This window comes from Falco punctatus (assembly GCF_963210335.1).
Source record: "Falco punctatus genome assembly, chromosome: 4".
NCBI lineage: Eukaryota > Metazoa > Chordata > Aves > Falconiformes > Falconidae > Falco > Falco punctatus.
Genome location: NC_137583.1, coordinates 99,518,029 through 99,532,211, shown reverse-complemented (window position 1 = coordinate 99,532,211; position 14,183 = coordinate 99,518,029). Strand labels below are relative to the sequence as shown.

The following is a 14,183-nucleotide window of genomic DNA, read 5'->3' as shown; positions in this document are numbered from 1 at the left end:
AGCTTAAGTAATAATTTAGGGTTTGAAAGGTTTCTTTGTATCTAACTAGTCTTCTGTATATAGAAAGTACATTGAGATGTCAGAATGTAGGATTAATGGGAACTGGGGAGAGTCGACTGGAACAGCTTGTAGGTGTGCCAAGAAACCGTGAACTTTAGTAAAAGGTAATTCCGGCAGGGGGAGATCGCGACCACCGACTCATATACCACCTACCCAAATCATACCCCAGACCCATTTCTGGACCTTTCTAAGCTTTACTGCGCAGAATCGGATATGGGAGGAGAATATGTTAATGATTTCTGAGAAATGTTATGATTATGCATGAATACTTAATGAATATGTATGATAAGTATTATATATGGTGTTTGATTTTGAGACCTGGCGTGTGTTGATCGTGAGAGGACTCACTCACGCACCCGGCCGTCAATAAAGAAGTGTCTGCTTATCTACATCACATTGGTGTCGATAAGTTCTCCATTCCGAGATTTCGGTAACAATACTGCCTTCCATATGGTGACAAGGGGTACAGGATGCAAGATAACAGTGCCTATACTATAAAGAAGCTGTTCGCAACCTTTTTTGTTATATCTGCACTTAATGTGGGTGAATTTAAAAGACAGTTAAAAATGTAAACAAGCTATACGAAGATCATGGAAAAGTGAAGGCAGATCACAGCATCTAGACAGAGGGATATTGGTTTAAAGTGGCATTGTGTTATTCAATAAAGTTTTCCTTATAGCAATGGTGGAACTGAGAGGAATTACAGTAGGCCTCATCTAATATACTTTGGTGATCATTTGGCAAGGATATGCTAATATAACAATACTTTTTCTCTAACCAGCCTCTTCTGTGTTTTGGCAGCCTGTATATTTTTTTTGTGCCCCCTCCACTGCCCCCAGAGAAAACCAGAGAATGAGGAAATGTCACAGCCTAAAACAAGCTGAGAATAACCATCCATCGTAGCCTTTTTTCTGAATGAAACATGACATTCCACCTAAAAATAAAGGCTCCGTTTGACTGCATTTTGTTCATCCACTAGTTAAGACAGGGTAAAGGTTACGCCTCATACAACACTTTGTCCACACTATTGCCCAAATGTGTTCGGTCATTTGCCATTCTGGCTGCTTCTTGGCAGATTTTTAGCTACTGTGTAGCATGTGCATTTCTATCGCTCTGTCAAACAGCCATTGATTATGCCAGCCTCATGCTATTTTCCTTGGAAAACTCCAAGGCTTGTTTAACAATAAGTGCCTGTTGCTTTCTCTCAACAATTGGCTGAGAGAAAAAGCATCTTTTGTTAGAAATAATGGTTTGCTTAAAAACACCCAGCTCCTTTTGTGCTGAAGTTTCATACACAGCAGGAGGCTATCTCAGTGTATCAGTAATAAAAAGTCTCTACCGTCAGGGTCAGAGGTGTTTCTTTACAAGGTACCATGGTTCCTGGCAACACTTAGAGCCCTGATATCATAGAAGATATTCAATACCCCATATTCCCTGTATCCTACAGATGGTAATTTGTAATGTTTTTTACAAGAATATGAATAAGGAGCTACTGTACCAAACTGGAATTTACCAATAAAAGTACATTCAGAGCTTTTAAATATCTTATCTTCACCATTTAAAGGTGTAGTTAAGCCAATTCTCTATAATAAGGTAGTAGTCTGTGAAGGTAAAATCAGTTTTTCAGTGTCAGAACAGAAACCTCCTCTTACCCATATACTCCAGACAAGAAACAGAGGAAAAGTGCAAGTTCAGTGTCTTCTGATGCAAAGCTTCTGATCACCCCTTCCCAGTCCAGTTCAGCACTGGTGTGCTAAACTCCCATGAACAACCAAATAGTTACAACTCACCTATAGGTTTTGAGCATAGAAAAGTACTTACTATTAAGCAGCTGCTCCTTATTCAAGAAAAGCATAAGCTTTACAGTTGGAAGTGTACAGTTATCCCAGTGAACATTTCAGACAATCTAGCAATCTAGATTGGGATGACCCCTGGACTTTCACAAGAGAGGCATAGAATTACCCCCAAAATGCCTGTGTACACAACGTTTTTAACATTTGGTTAGGGAGAGCTATAGCAAGGACAGGGTGAGGAAGATGTCAGATGTAAACAGTTGCCTGAGCCACTCTGCCAGCTTTTGTGGCTAGTGCTAAGATAAAGACTTCCCACAGTGGCAAGGGTAGAAGAGGTCTTCTGGGGTGATGAAAATATATGCTAAAAGCATTTTACACAAAAGGATACATGAAATGTGTTCTTTGCAATCATTTTAACTAATACCATGCGAAGCAGGATGCTATTTTCTCTCTTACTGCTTCTGCTAGCGACAGGAGAAGTGTTTTAGATAAGTGTGAGTGATGGAACTTCAAACAGAAAATAAAAATATGCCAAGTGAAACTAGAATAAGGTAACCCTTACAGGGAGATTCTTGCCCTGTCAGATTACAAGGGTGTTCTGCAGAATTTAGCGGGGATCAGTCACAACAAATCACATGACAAGACAAGGGCTTAAAAAACCCCACCCACTATATTTGTAACCACACTCTTCAGAACTTACAACTATTTAAAAATCTAGTTGTTTAGAAGGAGTGCAGCTTTTCATACAGCACAGCAAATCCCAACCCCTATCTGACAAGACTAGGAAGAAATTGTGCCTGTGTACAGGTTACTCTACATTAATCACCTGCCCACCGAGGCAACATTGCCATTCACAAAGGTAAGATGTCAGAACAAGATGAAGCATGGGTCTGATTCAGCATGAAACTTCTTACATGCTGCTGCTTTAGGTTTTCCCCAAAGTGCTGACTTTTATCCTACCCGAATTTAGTTCATACAAAAGTGTTTAAAAAAAAAAAAAAAAAAAGGAAGAAAGAAAGATTGTCACCCTCCTTTCTTTAGGCTGCTGTGTGTGCATGTGTTTTTTCAGCCTGTGACAGGGCTTCCAAAAATGGGGTCTGTGATGTTCCAATGTTTCAGTCATTTTGCATCATAAATAAAAGGAGTGAGGAATCCTTAAATTTCCTACAGGAAGGCTTTCTTTTGTAGTGTGGCTAACACTGCTGAGCTGATATTTTTCTGCATAATTGCTGAAGATGGAGGCCAAGGGCACTAAGTTTTAATGAGAAAGGTTATCTCCTGGTGTGTCCCTTTTCAACGGCTTCTTTTTTCTTTTCTTTTCTTTTTTTTTTTGCAAGTTAACAAAATATTTCCAAGAGTCTACTGTGATGCACCTGAACTGTTACCTGTGAAGAAGACATTCAACCATCTACTAAAGCATTTTTATATAGCACCTTGCTTAAGTCAGAAATGTTAGCTGAGGTAGTAATTCATGACCAAAGGGAAAGGACGCATGTGCGCATCTGTGCCTCAGAGCAGTTCTATGCAGGAAGCCAATGGGAAAATTAGAAACTCATTGGTTTATCCTTTCTAAGCTTCTTTTTTATCTTCTCTGTACAGGTCCTGCCTTTTTTCATTAATCTTACCTCTGGCCCATCATCTGGGATTCCATTTTTTTCTCTCCTCTTTCCTCATCCCCAATTTACTGACTCTTCTTTTCTAGCTCTATTTCACTAACCTTAGGTTTGGGTTTATTTTCCTTTCCAAACAATATTTAGGACTACAAACATTATCATTAATGACATATTTTATCATTTTATTAATAATCTTTCATTATGCATCTTCTATACTGCTGAAGTCAATTAGGAAAATAATTATCTTCCTGTGTCTGAGCAGCAAATTGGCTTAATTCCAGAAAAAGGTGTTCCCCAGAAAGGCTTCTCACTGAAATGTAGCTTATGACATACAGTAGCCTGAATGCTATGGATCCTATTTACTGAGCCCTAGCTAGCCACATTCTTTATTTCCCATAGCAAATTCATCAGTGATGAATCAGTCAGTCCAGCAGCTCCTATCAAAAGATTTGCACTTTCTTACTGGAGGGAAGCCTACATCATGTTATCCACAGACTCCCCTCAAGGGTCATCATTAGCTAAGAAAGAGCTTATTATTTCTTATATGCCATACTCTAGCCACATGCAAATCAGCTACTGAAGTCTTTCTTGGTCCTTGGAGGCCATCCAAACCACCAGCCCTGACTGCCCCTGCCTAGCCTCCCTGGGGCTCTCCTCACCCTGCCCACTGTCCCAGCATCCCCAGAAGCACCAGATCCTGCCCCAGAAATGATGCAGCAAGGCCAGCCTCCAGTGTCCTACAGCCCTGCCCGGTCTGGCTGTGGACCCCACCGACCTTGGGGCCACATCCCGTCCCATCCCTGTCCACAGTGAGGTGTCTGATGCCCAGGGGTGGGGCTGCCCTACTCTTCACTGGGATGGTGTGATGGGCCCTGGCTGCCCTGCAAAGTTCTTTTGAGTCCCGGTCTGTTAGGGAATAGCTGGCCCTTGCAGCACCCTGACAGTAATCACTATAAAACCTGTGCATGTGAGACTCATTGGAAGAGTTGGTAATATGGATACTGACAGCTAAACAAAAAATCCCATTTCTGAGCATGAAGAACAAGAGATTCTCCTCCCAGAGAGGAGTGAGTGAAGTATTTGCCACAGCTACGAACAGAAATTTGTATGGATCACAAGGAAGAAATAAAGGGGACCAACTGAATAGGATAACAGCAGCACGAAGACATTGCAGCCATCATCCCTCCTCCTGCTCTCATTTGGTCCACTTTTTATTCTGGACTGCATCCAGTGAGCCTCCCTCCCAGTTCTGTAAAGTCCACATTTCCTAGCTGAAAGGACAATAGGACCTGCCATATAGAGGTCTCTGTAAGAGCCCTATAAAGTCACACAGAATCAGATTAGCCACAATTCAGTGTCTGTACAAAAGCAAATATTCAAACATTGTTTGCTGCATCTGACCACAGCCCAGACCACTGTCTGTCTTGATTCATCCATGGACTTGCCCATCAGCTGGAACACACCCTCTGCCCATGTGAGGGGAAGAGCACATCCACCACACCAGCCACTTGTCTGATATAGCCCTCACCCTGGCCAACCGTGGTGGCAAGGACCCTCAGGACTTCAGAGTCTGACAACAACCAACACAAGCCATTTACACAGGAGATCCTAGGCTCTGCTCATGATTGTGTGGAACCAGTGGGCAGCACATTCCTAACTTGGCTCAAGCTCTCCTCCCCAGGCCATCCACCTTCTGCTTTCTTTTCTGTGATTCTTCCCAAGAGAGTGGAGTTTCAGAGTCTTTCACCTCCAGTGTGCCATCCATCAGTCACATTCCCAGATGTACTTTTTCATCTTCTTTCCATCCCCATGCCTGCTGCTCTGCTAACGGAAGTCCTTTTCTATCAGCATTACCCAGCATATTGTGAAAGGTAAGCCTTTCATCTCCCTGATGGGGCTACCCCCCACAGCTTTCCATCGAAGTGGGCTCTTCTCTCTGTACAGCCCCCATCATGGTTGGAGAGTGCACATCAACTAGGATGGTGGCAGGCAAGTACTTACCACCTCCGAATCAAACAATTTTCACTGTTGCTTTCAAGTTTTATTAATGTTTATTAATTCCTGTTGATATCTTGCCAAAAGCATTTTTGGAGAATGGCAAAATAATTAGAAGATACCCATGCTCTTTTTCCCCCTCCCTCCTGGATGCTGCACGAATTGTTTATTAAGGGGAAGACTAATTCATTATCCACAGATAGTTCATAACCGAAATATACTGCCACCTGCACACATCTATTTCTGGTAGCCTACTGAAGTATTCTGCCTCATAAAGTCCTTCATTCTGAAGCATGACAACAGAAAATTGCTGTGGAAACCTGAGGACAGAGGATGACTAACCTCTAACTCCAATACTCGGAAAGGTGACAAGTCTGCATTTAATTTTATTTACCAGCTACAGCACAGCAAAAGAAGTGTTTACTCCTTTCAGTCCAGAGTTGCCACTATGACAATAACAGCAGCTGCGCTAAGACAGCTCTTTCCAGTTCTAAAGCACTCTGCATCTATTAATGCTTTGAGCCCAACAACTCCTTGAAAAAGGATAACAAAACAAAGAAAACTGAAGCAACTTGCCATTGAGAAATCACCCAAGCTACAATTACCTCTCAGAAGCATAAGATGTGTCCACACCTGTGTCTCCACAGTCTGCCATTTTCTCAAATAATACTGCATTTATTGTCTTTATCCTCACCCACATAGATAGACACCTCATCTGCAAGCAAAAAAAGATAATTTGGTTCTAACAAGGAATCTGGAAAAAAAAAACTCCTCAAGAAACAAAGATGCAGCCAAGTAGTAAGGGAAGAAAAACATAAGTGAGTATGAAGAACAAAGCCAAGACTCTACCCCCACAGTCTGTAGTTGTCAAAATGGACAGGTGTCTACCACTCCATCACACAGACATTTTAAAAATGCACTCTGCAGATGGGGGCTGGCATGTAGATCCCAAGCTGACTCCGAAATATCCTTACTTTTATATTTGTTTGACCACTAAACAAAGGTATTAACCTATTTGTAAAACACAAACCTGAATATAGAAAACATTTCCTGTTCTCAGTGCTACAGAAACCTACATAGGAAACCCTCATGACTGTATTTTAACCCTAAATATGCTGTAGGAGGACTCAGTGTATAGCTCATAGACAAATTTCTGGTGTAGAAGGTAACAAGTCTCCCATCTCCTCACATGACATCAGAGAATGATGTGCTAGTCCTTCCTGGCTGAATTTACACACTGACAGTGTCATTCTCATAGATCTGTCCTGATAAAAGTGGATTGCACTTTATTGCACATTATGATCCTACCAGGCCATGCCTAACTGGTGAAACTGAGTGGCAGAAGGATAGCTACCTCAGGATAATTACCTCTGTGTACAGTACACTCCAGAGCAAATATAACATTTTTCAAAACCATTATGTCTCTCCGTCTAAAAGGAAATAGGTATTCTGAAATACTGTAACTTATTCTGTGGCGGAGGGTTCACATGGAGAAGTATTCCAGTGCTACTATAAAGGAATAGCTTACACCAGTTCTGCAAAGTAAGTCTTAAGCCTCCTGTAAATTCATCATGCAGTTGTGCAAAAAGAAAGTGAACTTAGGATATTGTCAGTGAGTGGAAGACGTTTCACATCACCTCTTTGGCACAAAAGCAACTGTAGTAGTTTAACTCCAGCTGTCAACCAAGCACCATGCAGCTGCTCACCCACTCCCGCCACAGTGGGATAGGGGAGAGAATCGGAAGAGTAGAAGTGAGAAAACTCGTGAGCTAACATAAAGACAGCTTAATAGGAAAAGCAAAAGCCGCGCATGCCAGCAAAGCAAAACAAGGAATTCATTCACTGCTTCCCATCGGCAGGCAGGTGTTCGTTCAGCCATCTCCAGGAAAGCAGGGCTCCATCACACCTAACAGTTACTCAGGAAGATAAATGCCATCACTTTGAATGTCCCCTCCTTCCTCCTTCTTCCACTAACTTATATATACTCAGCACGATGTCATATGGTATGGGATATTCCCCTGGCTAGCCCGGGTCAGCCATCCCAGCTGTGTCCCATCCCCAACCCCCCGTGCCCCTCTAGCCTTCTCACTGGCAGAAACTGAAAAGTCCTTGACCTCATAAAAACACTACCTAGCAACAATCAAAACCATCACTGTGTTATCAACACTGTTCTCACACCAAATCCAAAACACAGCACTGCACCAGCTGCTAAGAAGAAAATCAACTCTACCCCAGCCAAAACTAGGACAGCAACATTTTTTGAGGTTGTCCAGAGAGCACATCTAGAGACATGAAACTGTAGCAGAGCATGACCAGGTTATGTTGTTTTGCAGTTCACTATTAAACCTTTATATGCTGATGATGAAACTCCACTGCATGCTCTCTAAATAACAACAGGAGGCAAGAGCAGATTCTGAGGCTCCAGGGAAAAGTGCTCTTTCAAGAGACAGAAAAAGGGACAAAGCAGCACAGAGGAAGTTACAGACAACTTACAATGCTTTTCCTAGTACTACAACAAGGCAAAGTTTCAGTTACTTAGAACTTCCTTTTTTTTTTTTAAATGGTGAGTTCCTTTTCTTAGACATTCTCTAAGAAAAATAGATTACTTTTTTCATTAGTAAAGCAAATCAATGAGGTTTAGTGAAGTTTAGTACATTAATTTTATTTCATCTAACATCAGCCAGATCAGGAAACTCTGACAATAATCACTGTCATGACAACACCACAGGTGCATCCTGTGTGCTTGTTACTATTCCAGGATGGAGCTATGTAACTCGTAGGCTTTCCTGTGCTTTGTAATATATAGAGTAAATTCTATTTATTTCAGTTCCATAGACTTAGCAATTCCAAAAGTGAGAAAACAAGCAACAACTTCTTGGCAATCCTTGAAACCACAAACCTGTTTTGTATGAAGATTTGCTTACTTATTTTTATTTTAAGGGACAACGTCGTGTTCCAAAGGTTTCAGAGACACATAGAGAAGAAGTGGCTGGGAACATAAACTGAGGCAATGTAGAGGGGCTGTCTTTTACTCAAGGTCTCATAGCAAGTCAAAAGCATCACCAATAATATAAGACTTTCCCAATTCACAAGCCATGACCTACCTGGGTTTGGGAGACTAGTATCTAAAAGAGACATGTTTATTGTTATAAGCCCTGAAAAAAACCCTACCATTCCATACTATGCAATTGTAAGATGACCAGAGACCATTCTGCATATGTTATCTGTCTGCTGGTAAACATAGTGTCAGCAAGATTTTTAAATTTTTGTTTAACAGAAGAAAAAATAGTGAATATCCAGATAAAATGCTACTCTCAAATCAAGTACTGTTTAAGGATTGCATTGAGGGAGATTAAAAAGCTCAAAAGAATAAAAGCTCTGAATTTCTTACTCCATGATGCATTCTACTAATGTGTTTCAGTCTTCTGAGCAATGACAAACAGATGGACACCCTCAGAAGACCCCTGATGTCTGGCCCTTGCTAAGGGATATTCTAAGCATCCTTGGAGCTAGCAGTCATACTGCATTCAGAGCCCACAGGGATGTCCCCCTGCCTTGTAAGCTATATCGGACTGCAGGTAACCTTGTCACCAGCCTCTCGGAGGAAAGATTAGTGACCACTTACAAAGTAAGGGTGTGCTGACAATGAATGAATGCAGTAAATTTAAGAGGAAGACTTTTCAAAAGGAAGCATTTTAACTTGCACAAAAGTGCTTAAATTGATCCCATTCAGAGGCCAAAGTGTACTTTGGGTCTTCTTGTTGAACAAAAGGTAATAATTGAGGCATTACCCCAATAACAGTCCAGTGAACTGCAGATATTCCTCTACTGTCAGATAACAGTTGAGATGGAAAGAATATTAGTGTCGTTGATGGAAAATTGCAGCACATTTTCATATTTACAGCTTAGTCAGCTACTCTGAAGAGTTCTGAATAGAGTAAGGAACGGCAACATGCAATTCCCTATCCCCATCATGCCAGCTGGAATACCTATGGAGGCTGCACTTCCTACTAGCTCCAAAATCCAGGCAAGCTCGAGGAGACCAAAATTTATCCTCAAGAGTTGCTACTGTTCTCAGAATTTATTTCAGTACAAATGCTAAATAATTCCCCTGGAGCAGAGGAAAGCACTTCAGGATGATGCTGGGGTACAGAATTGTATCCCATGATTTGTATGGTTTTCCTTTCCCTTCAGCACTGATTTTTGCTCAGTGTAATCATCTGATCTGGGGTCATTAATGGAAGTTTTGAGCTTATATAATAACCGGGCAATATTCTTTAGGGGATGGAGTGAATACCTAGTGCATTGATTCACTTAATTTCTCTGTAGGCATTGCCCAAACCTGTATCCTCAGTGGATCTAAGCAGTCTAATGTATCTTTCTGTTCAAAATGGCTAAAAATGTTTAGCTGCTTCGTTGTAAGTTTCTGCTCATGAAGAGCTGTTTCTTTTATGTAAAATGTTAATGTGTCGATACTTATAACTGAGATATGTTGGAGAGGTTTTCTTCCTTTAGCTAGCTACTTAAAATAGCTAGCGATGTGTGATGTATATTTCTAGAGGCTGTCAGGCAATGCTATTTTTGATGATACAATATGTCTGCTTTCCCTTACCACAGAGGAAGACAGTAATGCTGGACTGAACATGTTTTTCTCCCAGATGGGATGTCTTTGGGGAACCATCAAGAAAACTGACAATATATACATACACAAGAAAAACGTATAATTTAACAGTTCCTGTCATAAGCCCCATTGTTTAAATGAAAGACAGTTTTGAATCGTTGATTTTATCAAGGAAATCAATGTCTTATCAACCATAGATCTACTCCTGAGATCAGTAGCAGACATGACAACTTTCAAACATATTTCAGACAGTTCACTTGTTCGTGTAGTTGCTATTACTGGGTTAGAGAGAGCAGTCTGCTAGTAAATTGGCATTCTAATACCAGTATCAGTGTCACAAAGTAGCAGAGAAAAGCTGTAATTTGTGAGCTTGTTTGTTGTGAGATAGCTGTAGGTGTATGCAGTAGGAGTATAATACAGTCACCAGGACTATGTTGTGATTCATGCTATAGATCTTAATATAAACTAAGATGGAAAACACATTTATTAAAAACTGGAGCGTGCCTATCCCTTACAGGGACACACAGAAGTAGGAGTATGCTCTCTCTACCCAGTGGTCTTGGTATCAGCAAGTAAAGTTGTGCCAAATGTGTTCATAGGTGCCCTGCCTTTGCTGTTTATCAGATGCAATAGACTACTAAACTCAGCTTTCCCTTTACATACACAAATCCAATTGTTCTACAATTAAAAAACCCATACAATTAGAAAGACTTCTAGAAAAATGAAACAAAATCCCATAATGACATCACTAAAAGATGGATGCTAATGTCTGTGGGAACAATAGTTGGTACAGACCAAAGATCTCAGTTCTTCAGTGAAAGGAAAGAGCAGAATCTGGCCATGACATAAAACCCCTTCAGTGTAATAGTCTGTAATATTAAATTAAATTTATATTAATTATATTATGTATTATTTATAGTAATTATAGTATAAATAATTTATATTAATTGTTATAATTAATTATGTAAAATTAAATTAAATTAAATTTTAAAAGTAATAGTAAAAACAGCATAAACTGTGATAGTCAAAGTATATGCTGACCTATAGAAAGCAAGTAGGTGTTTATGACCTGATCAGCTCCTACATGACTGAGCATTTCTACCACAAACCAGTCTGGTTCCTTCCAATCCCATCCTCAAGGACTGGACAAAAACTGGTTAAAAGACTGTTCTGGCAGATAAAGAATAAGCCTCAGCAGTAACACAAGCCATAGCAAAGTACCCTGATTCAGATTGCTGAAGTTTAAACACCGTTCCTAATTAACCCGAACTGATTCTCCACTGACTTCCCTGGAGCTGAAGTACAAATGAGTTTAGCCCATCGTAACCAAAGACAATAGCAAAACCAGAAGCCAGATGAGAAATCGCTCCGTGGTGGTGGCAAATAACAAATCAAGGGTCAGAAGAAACCTCCCATAGGAAGCATCCACAGTTACATACCTCCTGAAACACCAACATTGCTGTTTCCTGGTATAATGATCTGCTTCTGAACAGTGGATTTGCAGGCAATGAACAGCAAAATAAGACATCAGGATATTTAAGAATCTGAATATGCCTAATATTAGGCATGAAAACATTATAAACTTATTACTGATCCACTGTAGCTATGAAATCATAAGATATCAGAATCCTGTATCACACAGAATATGGTCATGCTAAACTGTACCTCATCTGACACCATTCTGGATAAAAGTATGTCCCACAGGTGACAAGGCAACTAAGTATGGCCAACAGCCACAAGGCACTCCTCTCTTTCCTCTTATTTTCCTTGGTGTTCAGTTACAGGTTTTCATCCAGCTGCTGGGAGAGCAGAGCCCTGGGGCAGAGGTCTTACCTCAAAGGTTAGAGCTGTAGGACTGTCTTCTGGTCCAGCAGATGAACTATCATATGCCTGCCCAGTGTCATTAGTCTACCTTGTACAGTCAGGGGCCTTATTGTTATAGTCAAACCAAAGTTGCTGGGTGCTGGACACTGTTAAAAAACAGTAAGAGACCTTGCCCAAAGGGCCTTGAAGCCAAAACCAAGAAATCAGCAATATCTTTACACTCTGTGGAGTCTGTTTCTCTGTTACAGATGACTGTAACTGAGAAAGTCTTGTCAAACTGATTTTAAGTGAGAGGTGAGATGTTTTCATCCTTGATCTGTTCCTTGCTTAAGATGCGGCCCAAACTGAGTTTTATATGAAAGGAGGCTCTGCTGTTTTGCCTAGGTCTCCCCACAACTCGGAAAAGAAAGCTACTTACTGCTTGATTTTCCTTGGGACAAGCAAGAGCACTTGGTCCAGATGCACAGAGGACACAGGAGCAGACAGCTGCAGGTTTGTGGAAGGGACATGCAAGTTGCAATGCACCACAGAGAAATGTGTGAGTGTAGATGCAAACTTCCTTGCAAAACTTGTGGTCTCTTCCACCAACAGAAAGTTTCACATGTTAAATTTGCTACTAGTAAGTTGCCAAGTTCATAGTGCCCTAGAGTGTTTTGGTACAGGCAGTCCCACAACAGTAGCTGAACTTCCTTCCAGGGAAATTAATCCTTAACTTTTTAAAAACAGCTGATAAGCCTTGGCCCCTGATTTATCTTGCAGAGCCGCAGTATGGTAAACTGCCAGATGCTAGACAGGACCATCATGTTGCTGCCAAACCAGAAGGTGAAGAAACTGCAGTAAAGAATGACCTACAGTTTGTATTTAATTCAATTTTTTGGTTTCTGTGCCAGCTTGGAACAGCATTAGGGGTTCAGAGGGGCTGAAAGGAGTATAAGAAAAGATGAGCTGGAGAAAGCATGGAGGATTTTAAGTACTGAAGCAAGGAGATAGTGCTGGGGTTGAAAAGACAGTATGTTTTCACTGCAGAGAAAGAGGAAGTTTGATAATTTTTTTATGAAAAAGTGAGATTTTTGGCTGCAAATTTTTCCAGAGTGGCGTAGATGTATTCAGTCAGTTCCATAGCTTGCAAAGTATCTTCCGTGTGTAGCTTTTCCCCACAGAAGGGTGAAAACAGTTCGCTGTGTGTAACAGAGCTACAAAGATACAATTTAATAACTGACCCAATAACCAGCTTCTGCAGTTCTATGTCTACCTTCTCTTGCTTTCTACAAATGTAGAGTTTTTACTTGTGTGTATACAGTAGTAATTTGGTTTACAAACTTCCTTGGCCTGTGAGGAAGTCTCTCAGATACATTTTCACTTGTAAATTATTCTGCATCCAAAATTTCTGAATGATGTTGCTGCACGAAACTACCTTCCCAGGCCACTGTCTGTCAACGTGGTTACTAGAGGGAGTAGACACAAGAGATTCAGCAATCACAGGTGTATGAAGCACAGTGGATATACTTTACACTTAACACAATTGCTTACAAGATTTGATTCTCCAATAGGCAACTTTCCACTTCAGCTATTTTATTTTATTATTCCTTCATAAATGAGTTTCTTTCTCTTTATTTCAGTGGGCTTTCACTATTAATTTCTGCAGAAGAGTGAGCTGACTGCAGTTATTTTCTCTTATTAGATCATACATTCAACCCACTGCATCTTATAGGATTAGTCAGGAAACAGGAGAGCACACACTATTGGATTTTGGGCTTTGAATTTCTTGTGCATAGCTCAGATCACTAGAAGGGCCACTGCAACTTAATTACTCACTAAAATCAAGAAGACAAGTGCTGAGTGGTAATGAACTGCATTTTTCCCCAAAGTCCCTACCAGCACTCAGCATCTACTCAGACGTGCTTTACTGGTTCGTTTTCTGGCAGGGGATAAGCTGCATCACAAAATTTTAAGGGCCAAAGTACTTTTGCTTGACTTTCCCAAATCCCTTAGCATTTTAAAGTGAGTGAAAACTTAATTTGTCTCAGTAATCTACCATCAAATTTCCAGAGCCACCTGCAACCTTCCCTCTATATCCCCTCCATAAGTACGCATACACAAATAAAACATTTCTTTTTAGCTGTACTAAAGTAAAATTTCTGTGACAGAAGCATTTGTTTTACGCAATATATCTGATGGAATCACAGCTCTGGAAATACATTTCTAACAGCCATTTCTAGGCATCTGGACAGATGTGTAATAAAACAGCTATCTAACTCACTCTGGATGTGTTTTCAT

The 14,183-nt window shown here is 40.6% G+C and overlaps 1 protein-coding gene across 3 annotated transcripts in view; it reads right to left on the bottom strand.

The window, feature by feature from the left end:
• CPNE4 (copine 4) overlaps positions 1-14,183 on the bottom strand; it is a 317,905-nt gene that overhangs the window by 252,193 nt on the left and 51,529 nt on the right. The window contains exon 1 of one of the 3 annotated variants that reach the window (XM_080387242.1): positions 6,067-12,310. The exons of the other annotated variants lie outside the window; for them this stretch is intronic. Coding sequence (XP_080243368.1) covers positions 6,067-6,136 — 70 coding nt within the window. The 5' untranslated portion in view covers positions 6,137-12,310. Of the gene's footprint in view, positions 1-6,066; positions 12,311-14,183 lie in introns of those variants that run through there. 3 annotated transcript variants of the gene reach the window in all.